The 16,317-nt window shown below is 37.4% G+C and overlaps 1 protein-coding gene across 1 annotated transcript in view; it reads left to right on the top strand.

Annotated features, from left to right (window-relative positions):
* Positions 1-16,317, top strand: part of LOC145998950 (aurora kinase C-like) — a 69,035-nt gene that overhangs the window by 10,646 nt on the left and 42,072 nt on the right. Inside the window, exons 3-5 of the mRNA XM_083135779.1 lie at positions 2,158-2,712; positions 7,631-7,822; positions 11,371-11,505. Of these exons, the coding sequence (XP_082991905.1) occupies positions 2,158-2,712; positions 7,631-7,822; positions 11,371-11,505 (882 nt within the window). The remainder of the gene's footprint in view (positions 1-2,157; positions 2,713-7,630; positions 7,823-11,370; positions 11,506-16,317) is intronic.

The raw sequence follows: 16,317 nt of genomic DNA, 5'->3' as shown, positions 1-16,317 counted from the left end.
TCACCCTAGTACGTTTGCTAACCAATGGAGGTCGCTGTTTTCCTATACAGGAATTAGTGTCACCTTCTCTGCGACAGCCTTTGTACTTGGTTTGTGGCTGGAGCAATACTAATTTCTGGATGCACGCGAAAGGTTCGTGTATAAACTCATTGACCAAGGTATAGTACAAAATCTTTCTGTAGAAGCAATGAACACCTGGTATAATGTTCTTCTATACCCCCTTATCGGGATATCAGACAACGCAGAGATATCTTTGCAAATGCATCACCACTTTCAATTATAGCCTGAAAATGCAAGAACATGTATTTGCTTAACAAGGCTGTAAAAGAAACACACTATTATCATATGGCACTGTTGTACTACTACCACCACCAACTAATCGATTGATCAGGTACAGGTATTTGCAAGTTTAGCTTTGTCATAAAGAAGTAGCACCGATTTCAAATTTTAACAAGAACAATTATTTATTCACAATGGTCACCTACGTCAGCTACTTACAAGTGTAAATAAGAAGCTTGCAAATTTCAATGGAATCTTTACTTCGATTAATACATTTGTCTAGGATGTATTCATGCTTTTTGTTTGTTCGTGCTATGCACTAAGTTCATGAATCCTCACAATTATCAACAATTACTTCAATTCATTTTATCATAACATAATTGAAAAAGCATACGTACATACTACAGTTTGCGCCTGCACAATAGGAGAATTATCTTTGGTACAATAGCATTTATTGATGCAACACTTTCACGCGGTCTTGAAGCCATGCAGTTTCTACAATTTATTGCATTTTACTTACTTATTTGCAGTTTCAGAAAAAGTAACTTCACAGTTACACTCATAATGGGAAGAGGTGTGACTAGTGTAAAAATTTACAAGAGGTGGGGGTAAAGACTGATAAGGTAATGCTCTTTCACAGTTATGTCATTTACATCGCTGAGATTACGCATACATAATTTTAATTTACGCGTGGAGTTGCATGAAGGTTAACTTTGAATATGTGCATAACGAGAACATGGCGCAAATAATCAATAGGTGCTGTTAATTAACGAGTTACTAATTGTAATTTAGCACCTCCTTTTATGTCTATATGTATTTCTCAATGGGGCCACACTTTATGACGTAACGGCACTTACTTGCTTCCATTCACATCGTGTTAAAGTGGCAACACGTCAAAAGAACATCTCAAATCCATTCATCAATTATCCTTACGGATATCATTGCCGATTTTTCATGATTACTACTGACCTACATTAGTCAAAACAGTTTACGAAGTTTCTCTATGCGATATGTTACAAGTGTCAAACGCACCATGTGCTGCTACTAATTTACAAAGTACCGCATTTACAGTTCAATAGTTGCATTCTATTCACTCCCCATACCATGTACGTAACATGTACTTTTGCACTTTGCACGTGCCCTCACTGTTATCTAACTGCCAAGCAAAATTTCAGAATTAGACTCGATATGCAATGTTCACTAAACTTCACAAAGTCAATATTAAAGGCAAAAGACCCATTTTGAATATGCAAGAGAATTTGTACTTACAATGAACACAAACTAAACTCTCCTTAAGTCCAAATACGATGCTATTCCTCAAAATATATCACTTCTGTCTTTGCTACATTGTACGTTGCCTTAAGTAGAGTGGGAGTGCTGTAGCAAACTGCATCGCGAAGTGTGGGAGTCAACAAGCAAGCAAAAGCGTGTATCTCGCCGGTGTTCTTGGAGTGAGACTGATTTGCATTCACGAGAGAATAGTTGATCGCAGCAAAAGCATATGCTACCATCTGCCGATAAAAGGCGTAAGCACGAGCAAGGTATATGCAGCAAGTAAGATAGCACTAGTATTCTGTGAGCAAAGCGGAGGAAACCTGTGACGTAATTTATGAGTAGTATAAACTACTAAATTCGTCAAAACACATACTTGTATACCTGAACTTAAACTTTCTTGCATTGTTGTTGCTACTATTAATAGTAGTATAGACATTCTCCTGTAAACTACACAATGAAAGTTGTGTGGAATGTAAAACTTGCAAAGGCTCCAGAATGACTCTACAAGATAACCTTTCTCTGTGAAGTATATAATAGTCTTATATAGTGTGTGTATCATTTACAATAGTTACATTTATACATGGAAATGTATTTTATTTGTAGGCTAAAACCAGGTGTGACCAATCTGCCAAAATCTTATGGTGTCACACCCACAAGCACAAAGGAGCCGATGGTACAAAGACAGACTTACTTATCTGCAAGACCAAACACTCCAGCAACAGATACAAAGACAAAGGTGGACACTGCACCTGCGGTACTGAAGCCTCAAGTTAGGAGATGCCGTACTTTGTCAAGCAAGTGTGTGCAAGATACTACTACATTGAAGAAAGAATCCGCACCTTCCCAAGCTGAAGCATGCAGGAGGCTCATGAAAGGATATTCCGTTATGTCAAGTAAGCCTCATCAGCATGTGGTGGACAAGAGTGGTGAATCAAACTCAAAGATTAGAGATAATCTGCTGACCAGCAGCAAAAGTATTGTGCCGAAGAAAGTGGTCCCTCCAAAGAATGAGTCAAAAAGTGTGCCGGCTGTGACTGGTAATGTGACAAATAGTGCTGGTTATGACGAACCTCAACAGGTGAAGCAAGTGAGTGCAGAAACAGCTGAGCAAGAATGTCTACAAGGCAAGGAAATTCAAAGCACTTCAGAGAGTACAAAGTATGTATTTGTTCTTACAATTATTTACTAGAGTGGCTACTTACTGGGTATTCCTTGAATTCCAGGAGTTATTCGTGAATTATTTCCTCCGGGAATTATGTGAATTTTTCTCTAAACATGAAAAATTGGAACTTTTTAAAATCCAAATCCCATTGAATTTGTAAATGCTTAATAATGCCCTGAGGCAAGTTTTTCAGTGTAGCTTTTATTTTTCTTGAAGGCTGCTTAGAAAATAGAACTGAATTCTCTCAGTTCATTTAGTTGTTAGTGTCCTTTACAGAATAATCTGACAGATGGAAAATTATTGTAGAATAAGAAACCTTGAAGCTGATTAGGTAAATTTGAGTTTGAAATTCTCATAGATGTAACAAAATTTTCGTAGACTAATGTATCCCATAACATTTGTGACTTGTGTTTGTTGTATTTTGAGTCACATTATGTGAAATGGCAAATGTAAACTCTGCACCTTAAATTAAAAAATTTAAATTTAGTATCGCATTTAAATTGAATTGAGTTTGGATACTTTGGAATCGCACAGACTTTTTATTTTGTTAATACATTTATGTCTGTGTGGGGGGGTGGTGAGAGGTGGTATTATTACATATGGTTGAAACAGAGAAAACATCTTGCTTCCTTGAATTTTTGGAAAGTTTGCCTTAAAAACCGGGAATTATACTTTAAGTTTATCATGATCGTAATGTGGCCACCCTGTTTATGGTGTGCAAGGGATGACCCTTCCATGTAGTACTGGATTTTTCAGACTAACGAGGCTTTAGCATCTGGACCTACAGCCAGTATAATCCTTGTAGGACTCTGTGTATGTTGTCCTGTGTTCTTTCCGTACCTGTGCTGAGTGCCCCTTTACAGCCTCCGCTTTTAATCCAAGTAAGATTATTTTAATCGCACATTAGTTATGTTAGTTGTATTTTAGAAATGGTAAGAGGCTGGACCTCGTATAATGTGATGGGTGCAAAATAGCCTAAGTGTCGATGCACACAAAATTACAAACTCAATGAAATTCATTACAATTATTTGCACAGTTTTTCTCTAACCTTTAGCATGCATCAGTAATCCCAGAATCTGTAAATGCCTTGATGCTGGTTGGGGTTACACCTGTCTCAGTGCCACGAACGGCTTTGAACATGTCATTTCCCAAATACCAGGGCTGATATTTCAGTTTTTATTTCATATACTCAAATTTCAAACCAATACGAATAGTGGAAGTTTGTCAGAAACAGGTTTTTTTTTTGATGGGTTGAAAATTTTAAAGCCTGGGCTTTTCAGATGCACAGAAATGTTTTTAAAAATCCAATAAGAACTATTCACCATAGAGTTTTATTTTGGATAGAATGGCTGTGGCTTTCACATGAGGAGGTACAATGTAACAGGCCCAATTAGAAGAAAGATTGTTTTCCTAAGAAATTTATTTTCGGGAAACCCCTGTCGCCCCCCTCACCTCCCACATCATTCCAAAGTGCATAGAAAGATTTCAAAATGTAGCACTCCTATGTACCTACAATTTTGCTAAGTATTGTTGAAAAATGTCCCATAATGTATCATGAGAAATTGATATGTTTTTATGCAAAAAAAAAAAAGAAAAAGAAAATAGCATTTCCACTTATTCATAGGTAAGCTATTTATTCAAGCACTAGTTATTTAACCTAGTTTGTTGAATTTATGCACCAAAAAAAGAGCACTGAAAAACTATTCTTTTTTGTGGAAAATTCACAGAAGTATAGAAAAGCTGAAATTTTCTTTACAAATTTTGTTATTTTTTTAAAAAAGAATTGACTGCACGGTTGACCCCTGTTCAGCACAGTGAGGAGAACTGTTTCACAGTAGGACACACATATATATGCTTGCACAGTGCCTACAATAAAACAATATTTACCTAGCTTGTTCTAGACCAAGGTATCTATTATGGTAAAGAGTTTTCCTTCTAGGTTTTTGCAGGGTTTTTTTCATTGAAACTCCTACAAGGTGAGGAGAACCTATGCTACAGAATCAGGACAATTAAATTCCTTAAAGCATGCATAGAACACAAAGGGAAAGAAAAAATGATGCAATGGATAGTTAGCCTGCCTTTATCTTTGTGTGTGTGTGTGTATCTTCGCTATGTTGCACTCTTGCTGACCTGTCTGTTTTTGTGATTTTCCTTTCAACTTATATTTCATCCTCATCTTCATAATTAGCCAAAAATGACTTAAAATAAAGGAAATAAATGAATTTATGTAAAAGCATTAATGTAGTGGTTCTCAACCTTTGTGAGGTTTAATACTAGCATAAGTGTTAGTAATTATGACATAATCATAAAAAAACTGAAACGCATAAAGTTCTTTGAATTAGTTATCAATCACTGGATTAATGAAATAATTTAGAATATTGTAGCTTCCTCAAGCCAACAGCATTAAATTAGTTTGTATTGATTTTTAATTGACATATCCCTTTCTTATCAAAAATTTATATTCAGTGTAAAATTGATTATTGTATTATTAAAATGATTGATTTTAATGATTTTGATTTCTGTACATTTACATTTATACATTGTAACTCACCCATGGAAGTCAGATGAGCACAAGAAGGATGTCAACTTCTCGACAAAACATTTCTTATACATACACATGCCAAATATTTATATGCCGTATTTACTCATGTATAATGCGCACTTTTTTCGAAAATTTTTGCTCCTAAAAACAGTGGTGCGTATTATGCACGGAATAATTCAGACAGCCAACATGAAACCATACAGGGTCATTCCATGATTTTGGGACACTTGCATTGATTTTTCATGTTTTCGGAACCCTATCATGTTATATATCGTTGTAAAGCTAAAATCCTGCAGTTTCTGAATATGGCAACAGTATTCCATTCAAGATAACGACACTAACGTGAAATGCGGTTCAAATAAGTTCATCACAAAATGAAGGAATGTTCTGATTTCTATGGTGCTTTGGATGAAAGAAAACCTAAGGAAAAAGAAAACAATAATTAAAATGTATTACTGGCCAAATAATTATAATGGTGTGTGTAAATTCCTAAATGGAAGAAATCTTGTGCTGCTAACTATTAGTTTGAAGGTCCTGAATGTCCCTTGTATAAATGTTACATTAGTCCCGAAAAAAGTATATATTTTGAAATTCTTTTTAAAATAAAAGTAAAGTAGGAATGAGCAAAACCACTTATAAAAGTTTGAAGGACATTTCACACGATTCTTCACTTTGTAATGTAATGTTCTGCGACACCAAGAAAAGTAGTGCAACTCTGGTGGAATTCGAGCATGCACCTTCCGTCACATGGGATGCATATCAGCAGTATTTGTTGGCGAGAAATAATGGAAAATAACTTCCTGAGCACTGCAAATCCATAACGTAATTTTGATCTCGCTTTCTACTATTACAGAATAAATAAGGTGCTTAAAGAGTGAAAGCTTTGGGATACTAAACACAGTGTAGGGAAGGGGGAGGTGGCATGGGTTGGAGACTTATTGTTTACACAAGAGGATATTCTCCTTTTGGTCCACATAGCAACAGATGACTCATTGAATAGGTATGATGTTATTCTCTTGATCAGCATAGCAACAGCTTTACTACCTACAACTAAGAAAGCCATTTCTTGAAACTGGATTGTACCGTGCATTATATATGAGATATAATTTTTTGTAACTTTTACCCATCAAAAGCCAGGGTGCGCATTATACACACACACGTACTATACACGTGTAAATATGGTAGTATTTACGATCCCACTTTAAACTGTAGGTCCAGCTCAAATTAGTCTGTGTATAAAGTAGACTTAGAAACTAAATATAAAAATGTAGTACTGATAATCACAAGGGGGATGAGTCACTATTTGTTGCTTATATGAGATTTCTTTGCACCAAAAATTGAACAAAGTCCCTTGTTTCGTAACATATTAACATTTAATTCTAGGCCTACTGCTATTAAAAAAAAGTCTGCACTCTTGTTTCAAATCTAGCACTTGCACACTGCAACACAAACTTGAGAACAAACAGTTTTCAGTATTAGTAGATTTGAGAACCAGATATAGACTGTTTTTATTGTGGAAAAACTTTGTACTTCCTCACTGTTTGGTCATTGACATTTGCAACACAGATTGTTTCGTTCAGTTTTGAGAACACTGGGTTTGCCACCTATTGTTGACTGGTATTTGCAACACATGTTATTGCGATCAGTTTTGAGTACAGAGATATGTTGTAATCAGCTTGCAGGCAATTTTTATGATCAGTGATAAAAAGCAATAATCCCTTTCCTGAATGTTGAAAGATTTCGATGTTTGAAAATTCCCTGTCATTCATGAATACTTCCATGTTTAAAAATATGCAGCTTAGTCATTATTTGAAACACAGGTGTAATTTAGGCATTATGGGTCAGGTTTTCGACTCAATCACTAATATTATTCTTCTCTAAAATATTTATTCATAAAAAATGCTCAGAAAACTAAAACAAATAACAGAAGAATCTCAGTGTCCTGGGATAATTGATGCCACTGCCAGATGGTTGAGAATCGCTGCATTAATGTGTTATGGACCATTAGGGCAGTTGAGTTATTTCAGAATTTAATTTTTTTTATATATATTCCTGTATGCACATACAGTAGAAATGGTCTTTAGGATTCAATCTATATCTTGGATTGGATATCTGAATCTTGAATCCTGAATTCTATATATAAATATCTTCATATATTATGAAACTAATGTAATTAGTGGTTGCTGGAAGTAGAAACACATCTTATGTTCCACAACAGTTTGATCTTTCTTGCAAAATAAATCTGATTTATCAGGAGTTTGTCAGTGTGTGTCCCTTTGACCATTAATAATTGTATTACTTGGGGTTTAAATTACCAGCATTATATATTTAGAGATACATATGTATATTTGCATGTTTTTTTGTATTCACAGGAAGACTTGGAGTTTGGCAGATTTTGATATAGGAAAAGCTCTAGGCAGGGGAAAGTTTGGAAGTGTTTTCTTGGCAAGGGAGAAGGCGTCCAAATTCATTGTTGCACTGAAGGTTCTTTTCAAGTCTCAGATTCAGACTGCAAATGTGGAGCATCAGTTGAGAAGGGAAATTGAAATACAAACCCACTTGAGGTAAGTGTAACCTAGGTCTCTGTTACATGATATATTAACTGGCACCTTTATGCATTCATTACATAAACAACATGCAGTGTTGAGGTAATATTTTTTTCCTGTTTGAATGATAATGCTAAGAAGTTGAAAGAGTAGTTGTCAAACAAACCAAAAGTTAAGTGAATTGTGAGAGTTCAGTCAGTCTTCCCCAGTATACATTCAGCTTTTTCAGTTTAAATTTTTCTACGGTAAGTATTTTAGTAATAGCATTTTAAGTATACTGAGGAATGCTAATTTTATGTTCCCAGATTGCAAAATTCAAAATTGCTCAGTTTGGGTGATACATGCAGCTTATGTAATTTAAGTTCTTAAGGTTGTATTGATTAGTGACGATTTGCTTACAAGTGACACATTTCGCTTATTACTTAGGTCTTGGAGCTACCTTAATTTCCTTGGTTCCAATACAATAAAATGTTTAAAATTTTCCCCCAAGTTTTACATTTTTCTGCATTTTAAGATTTTTAGCCACAGGCCCAGAAAAATGCATAATCTAGTTTTCACTGTGGTACCGGATTTTTTTTACTAGTGATAGTGTTTTAAGTATAGGAAGGTACGTGAACTTTTTGTTTTATATTTTTTTCCCTCAAAATTGTAATCCATTTTGCAACTGCCCTTGAGGGCCTGGGCCTACGTATGGACGGTGCCCTCGCTCCCACATGCTTAGAACAGAGGTGCATGCTCATCCAACCAGTTACAAAGTGACATATGGTCAGCACGACAAACCCCCTGTCGTAGGTTTACGTGACCTGGTTGTGCTCTGTACTCATCCATAGCTCCTCAATTTCCTCACATGGTGGACAGGCACAGGTCCCATACACTGGCCGAAATCTCAGGAGAAGGGACATCCTGAATCCCCCAGGAGACACTAACCTGCATGCGTCGTAACCCAAGCCCAAACCTGATGTCCGGGACTCAAAATTGTGTAGTATTATACTTTACCTATTTATGTGATGATTTATGTCTATGTTACCATAAATGTCATTAGAACAAAGAGTCTGGTGCAGTACTCCACTCAAATTTCACGTTACAAGCCAATTTCTGATACTTTATTCCTCTTCCCTCAATTTTGACCGTAAAGAAAATAATGTACTTTGTGTCTAAAGATATCCGTTTGGCAGTTACAGTAGAGCGTCGATTATCCGAAGTAATTGGGGGACATGGGTGTTCGGAAAACTGGTTTGTTCGGATAATCGAACTGTACATGTTTATTTGCCAAAAAGAAGTACTGTACAGTAAATTTATTCATAAAAACAGGCATCTCTTTAAGTATGTGTTACAAAGTAACGTACAAAGGCAACTTTAGTAGGAATATATAGTATGTGGTACAGTTTATTAAACAAAAATATGTACATATTACATACGCATTTTGCATGAACAATACACACAGTACACAAAATTAACGTTTAAAAAAATCCTTTATTTTGGTCTGTCTAAGCAAGCCTACACGCTTACGAGCAGCTAAGTCACGTACTTTTTTCATTACAGATATCTGAAAGTGAGCGAGTACACAGTTCGGTTAAGCGGTCGTTCGGTTGACCGACGTTCGGATAATCGACGCTCTACTGTACATGGAGAGAGGTAATTCAGTGTAATAAGTTCATGGTTCATTGATCGATCGCAAACAAAAACTGCTTGGAAAAATGAACCGTGAACTTCTTAAAGTGAATACCTCTCTTGGCGTGACCGCCTGATATTTTTAGATACAATGTAAATCATTCCCCTAACCTGGGGGAATGACAGAAATACGAATTGATCGCGAACAAAACTGTTGTGGGTAAATGAATCGCGAACTGTGTGTTAAGAAAGTAGTGAGAACAAAAGTCAAAACTGTAGAGACTTCCCACTGAAACATCAAATGGCATTACAGGGCTTTGTCGGCAAGAACGGAACACATTGGTTGCCAAAGCTTCCACCATTCCTGTTGAAGGGTTCAATGTCCTCTGCATTTTATGGCTTTTCTGATTGTTGCTCTGTGGTTCATAGTAGCTCACCTGTTTGTCCTTGTGACTTAAGTGCTTATGACGCCTACTCCTGCACATGGACAGTACAGCTCACCGCTCACGAGAAGATCTCCAAATGAGGGGTGAGGGCGTGCAGAGGGACAGGGAAAGACCGGTCTATTTGCAGATTTTAGGGGTAGAAGGAAGTCTTCCGCTGCAGTCATTGTCGTGAAAGTGCTTCTGCGCAGGTGTTTAATTGTGATTTCTTTGGGATTTTTCGTGGTTTTCGTGGTGTTGTAAGAGTTATGGCAGTTGTACATTATTTAGCCATGTTGTGTCGGAAACGTTCGAATAAAAGAAATGATCAACAATGTTGATATGAAACAGTCATCCCGAGAATTTTCATGCCAAACCTAGACCGACAAAGTAATGTTTACCATTGTTGACATTTGTAGCTTTGCAAATAAACGTTCTTCGCTTTCGCGACTCTTTTTATCTTTTTCTCTTTGCCATTTCCTTTGAACGCCAGTACTGTAACAGCCAATTCCGTCGTTGAAAATATCTTAAAGATTGTAGTTAGTACAATCGGCAGGCTCTTCATTTAAAAAATAGAAAACCCGGTGTACTCTGTCAAGAAATCAACATCAGATTGACGATCATACCTTTACCGCTAATGTGGATACCCCCTGACCGTGCGCGGACAGTGATTTGAGCATAGACGTGAATCAAGCCTTAAAGCTTACAGCGAGACCACAGTGCTTGTTTCTGACCCAGGGTGCACTCCCCCAACCCTAATAGTGGAGTCGCCTGCCGCTACGTCACCTGACTTCCGTCAGGGATCTTCTCCTGAGCGGTGGGCTGTACAGATTTAGGATATTACATGAAGGTCAGCGAGACAGGCAAATGTCCCCTAACTGCATGCATACATTACTTCTGAAAATATCACTGCAAAACATATTTTCAAAATCAGCCTTGTGCAGATGGACTAATAAAAAATAATTCAGTTGCCAGCTACTTTTTCTCAGGATTCAGCTTTTTTTTTTTAATGTAAGCTAAGAATAAGAAAGCCCTGAATCCAATTAAGATAAGCTATGAAATGTGATCTTGAAACATTTAATAATTATACAAGATTGGATTAAAAGTAGTTAATTCATGCAACAGAGTGCCCTTCCTAAGGAAGCTCAACTGGTAACAGCATCAAAAACTATGTAATACATTCTAATATATATCAGTCTCTACCATAATGCAGATTTTAAAATTCAGCTAACAGTTTTAATGGCCTGAAAATACAAGTAAGTTTAAAAATTAAGGCACCAGGTGAAAATTTTCAGGTGCCTGGTGACTGGTCACCCTGTATTTTTCTACTTTGCCCATATGTATCAACCATATCCTAAACTTGCTTGTGAATAACTTATTCAGTTAAATGCAGCATTAAAAGAACTGAACTGAATCATAAGCTTTCCTCTATTTGATCCCATAGACTGTAAAAATGTATATTAAATCTGCTAATGACAATTTATCTTTACAAAAGTAGCATCTTATATTTAACTATGGTTCTTTTTCTTCCAGGCATCCAAACATTTTGAAGATGTACGCTTACTTTCATGATGAGAGCAGAGTTTATCTAATCTTGGAATTTGCTCCTCAGGGTGAATTATATAAGCTCCTAAGGACCAGTGAAAACAAACGTCTTGATGAACATCGGTGAGTTTAAATTTTTAGAACCTTTAGAGAATGATTGTGTTTTGCAGTTGAGAAAAACATTCTTAATCAGAAGTGTAGTGCAAGAAATATTTGATACATCAAATTGGAATATGGAGAACTTAAATATGCAGAACCATTTTATCACAGTACATAATAAACTCTATGATGTTCATATTACAAAGAGGTCCGCTTTATTCTTTTATAACTGTGCATTTGATAATTTCCATAAATTTTGCTTTAAGACTCATCTTTAACAAAATGTGTGGACAGGTTCTTTAGTGTTATCAAGAGCCTTGTTTAAGTTGGTGTTGTTTTTGCTGTTAAGAAACCAACAATCACACTGTCTTGAATGTTTGAGTAAACAACTGCATTGTTCACAATCGGCGGCTTGTGCTCAAAGAGTGTGTTGCTTTTCTATTCTTAAAAGTAGCAAGTCTTGGTAATGAAATCCGAATGCAAATCTCTATTGTTTGCTAAAGAATGATGTACTGTGTTATAGTGTGTGGTTTTTATCTTATAGTGTGTGGTTTTTCTCTTTCTTTTGCTGTGATAAAGAAACGAAAATAAGTTAATTGGACCACTGAAAAAACTAATATTATATTAAGTAATTCGCAAAGGAAATTAACAGTGCACGTCATGAAGTTAAACGTGATGCTGTGGAAGACAATTTGCCTGTGATTCGCGAGTGTACAGTGTGCAAAAAATGACAAGTTTAGTCATATTGCACGATGGCATTCGAAGTATGTGGCCCTTTCGTCCATGACTGAATCGCATTCACCCAGCGATTTATGTTCCTTTCTGTGTCCTGACTAAGGAAGTTCCAATCGAACTTCAAGTGGTGAATGCTACTGTGATGGGACATTCTCTACGTACGTTTTTCCTTTGTATGTATGGAGTAGACCTCCTGACCTGTCCAGCGGAGTGGCTACGATCGTAGTACTGCGCATCATTGGACACTTCTATGGTAAAAATCTTGACAGTGTTTATGTTACGTTTAGGCCGTTCGCCGGCTTAAACTGCTTGGCTGCAAGAGGATGTGTGTATGAAGAATGGAATAAATAACGCTCATTGCTCCTTACCAATATTTAATAGAATCGCACAAGTGGGGGGGGGGGAGATCACGCACGAGCCAGCAAGATATCCAAACACTGACAATGATAAAACCCAAAGTGTCACCACTGTACCTGATTTCCTTCGCGGTTCCTCGGCTGAGTCACGACGTGGCGCTCCATCGGTCCATCGAAGGTGTCCTCAGTGGGTTCGCCCAAACCTTGTAAATGGACCGACTTAACACTGTCACTCGCAACACACTTCGCGCTTCGCTACCTCGATCAAGACTCCCCCGGCGACCTCTCGTCACCCGGGGACTGCTGGCGTTTTTGATTACACAGCATTTTATTTCCGGCTCGTGACATGCCACCTCCCCCTGAAAAGAAATGGGGTTGGCCAGGGGACAAGCCCATTTCTTTATTTACAAAAAAATATTAAGATATGATTAAATATGTACAACGACCAGTCCCTGAATAAATGATTGCACCCCGTATATAACATAATTCGTCGTAGGGCAGTGGGCAAGTATGTAATGCACTGTAGAACGTAACAAATAATAATACACTAATTGAAGTGTAACACTTTTCTGTCATGTATTCCGAAGCGGATTGAACCAAAATTTGCAATTATGGTAGTCTCAGCGGCATCTCATCGCACGACGTCCATGTACGTGACACTGTGAAAACACTTGAATAAATATATCACTGGTAATGCTGATCCGAAGATAAGTTAGTAGGTCTCAAATGTTGAAAAGAATACACAATTAAGTCGATTGGAGACAACATATGTTCGCAAGAAATGTTCAGGAACAATATTAATTCGATGCGAAATCTGCTTGCCAGTTATGGATGTCTGCTGGATGTACTCTGGAGAAATGACTTCATCTTATATCTATGACAAGGTACATTAGTGATGACACAGCAAATGATGATCACTATCAGTGTTTAGTATGTTATGAAATAAAATTTTGAGCGTGAACAGGAGCAATTGGTAAATTTAATCAGGGTGTAAAGAATAAGATTAGATACACAGTACGCATTCGATTATAGCAAAACACAATGAAAAGTCTTCAGAATATGTAATAACAGTTAATGTAAATATGTGTCATAAAAATGGCAGATGTAACAAGAAGAGGTAGGGACTTGATTTGGTATTTCTGTCCAAATCGTGTGAGTTATGTGTCGTATCAGTAAAAAAAATGTGTTTCTGTGTGAGAGTTTGGTCGGTTTTTAACGATGCAGCGCTCTCAGTTCGCTTCATCGATAGCTGGGACACATCTGCACGATAAAAATTTAGAAGTTAAAATGCTGTCATACATTAATTAGATTGGTAATATTGCCGTTTATATGTAAGAATTTATATCAATTGAAGAAATATGAATAGAAAAAGTGGATAAGACATTTTGGCGTGTTGAAGGTAATTATGAATTATTGAAAAGTCACAGAATGAGAATTCTACAGCGAATGGTGCATAGCGTATTGTCTCCGCCAACAGTGAGAACACGTGAGCTCTCTTCCCATATGCAGTAGTTATATTCATCGCGTTCGTGCTTTTTGTTTACGTACACAAAATGCTAGCGAAGCAGAAGGTCGTGTTGCTACGGTATCGTCTTCAGAATTTCATCCTACTCTGTGTGATATCACATCATAAAGTGACGTCACGGTGACAAAGGGTCGGCACAATCTTGTATGAGAAATAAAAAAAATGTAGCGGCGAGTGCTGTCGCGTGTACGAGATATATTTAATTTTCTTCTTTTTCTGCGAGTTATTGGTGCAGAAAAAAAAATAGCAGAATTTATAAGAAGAAGCATAGTTTATACGCGTTATTCAGCGTGGTAAAATATATAGTTGAGAAGTTGTTACTATTTCTGTTCGAATTTTCGTCGCGGCGAGGAACTATGAAGGATGATGATGATGATCGTCTTCGTTAGGAAGTAGCTGTTTTATACTGCCAGTGTTTCAATGTTTCTTGCAGTGTTGTCAACTTCTGATATATAAAGTTCACTAGTTGTGAATTCTTCCAGATAAAGTCCCTCGAGAGTACGAGGGATATCCACTCCTGAACGTAACTTTAAGGCATTAACATTATCTTCCTCTGTAAGTGGTCGATCGAAAGTTACCGTGTGTGGTGTGTAAAGTTTCATCCTGACCGATGCTGCCTTTTGTTCAAACCGTTTTCCTTGCTTGATCCCTTCAATTCTGTAATGGTTTTTGTCAAGTCGCTCGATTACTGTGAAGGGGCCTTCGTACTTGCCTGAAAACGCTTTGGACGTCTTTGATAAGCGTCGATCGTTCCACAAAAGTATTTGATCGCCAGATTTAAACGCTGCTTGAGAATAGTGAGGATCAAGCCGTGCCTTGTCCGTTCTGTGGCGTTTGAGGAGATTATCTTGTGCAAATCGACGCGAAAGCTTCATATATTCCAGCCGTTCATAATTGCTCACATGCTGCGGCGGGGTTTGAAAAATCGCATCCGGTAAGGTGCGGGGATGATAACCCATCAGTAAATAGGTAGGTGAGTACCGTGCAGATGAATGCGTCGTGTTGTTGATAGCTGAGACCGCTGTTGGTAAGAAATTGGACCAATTATTGTGTTTGGCATTGACATAAAATTTGATCATTCCTTCCAGCGTTTGTTGCGTTTTTTCAACTAAGCCAAGGCTCTGATGAAATCCTGGGCTGACAAAGCTTAGTTCAATTTGGAATTTGTTGGCCAATTCTTTGAATAAATCTGAAGTTTGACCTGGAAGTTGGTCCACAATGATTTTTTCTGGAAAGCCAAATGGTAATATGATTTTCGTGTACAAAAAATCCGCCAGAACTTCAGCAGTGAGAGAATGTGTCGGTGCGGCTACTACGTAACGCGTGGCTGCGTCAGTGCACGTGATCACGTAGCGATGTCCCTCTGGTCCTGATGTGACATATGGACCACATTGATCCAAGGCGATAATTTGGAAAGGTGTCAGAGAAGTCCTTGTTTGTAGTTCGAAGTGCTTCGGTTGGCGGGACTGCTTAAGTCGTGCACACTGTTCACATTCTTTGCATTTCTTGTAGATGAAGGATTTCTGAGAAGGAAAATAATAACGGTCCTTCGCATAGGCATATGTTTTATAGTATCCAAAATGGTTGAGAGCGTGTGGAGAAGAGTGCACTTGTTCGAACCATATATCTTGTAATGCATGTGGGATGCAAGTGAGTAGCCTTTCCTGTTTGTCTGAACTTCGGGTCCTTCTGTAAATAATATCATCTAGGAGGCGGAATTGCTGGCTGGTTCTGTCATATTTAGGGTCGGCTTCTTTACTTCCAATTAAATGTAGGTAAATATTTTTGAGAAAAGGGTCTGCTTGTTGTTCTTTGGCAAGGTCAAATTCACGTGTTTTCAAAACAGATACAATTTCATCTTCCAGGAGAGGAGAAAAAGCTTCATCTTGGATCCTCGTGTTACGGCTAATGGCGTCCGAGGCACTGTTGTCTGTTCCCTTTAGATGTTGAATGACGAAATCGTAGTCGGACAGAAATTGTGAAAAACGCCAAAGGCGGCCTTTGAGGGTAGTTGATTGTCTTAAATTTTGAATACATTTGGAATCGGTGTGTAATATAAATCTTTTGAAAAGGATGTAGTGTCGGAATGCTTTTAAAGCAAAGATTATGCCAGAGAGTTCTAACATGTTTATGTCTTGTTCTCTTTCCTTATCATTTAGTATCCTGCTTGCATATGCAATCGGCTTAACATTTCCTTGGGAGTCTTCGTGAGCAATGACA

Source organism: Lepisma saccharinum, chromosome 14 (genome assembly GCF_977018435.1).
Source record: "Lepisma saccharinum chromosome 14, izLepSacc3.1, whole genome shotgun sequence".
NCBI classification, from domain to species: Eukaryota; Metazoa; Arthropoda; class Insecta; order Zygentoma; family Lepismatidae; genus Lepisma; species Lepisma saccharinum.
The sequence above is the reverse complement of the archived record's forward strand: the minus strand, read 5'-3'. Positions and strand labels throughout refer to the sequence as shown.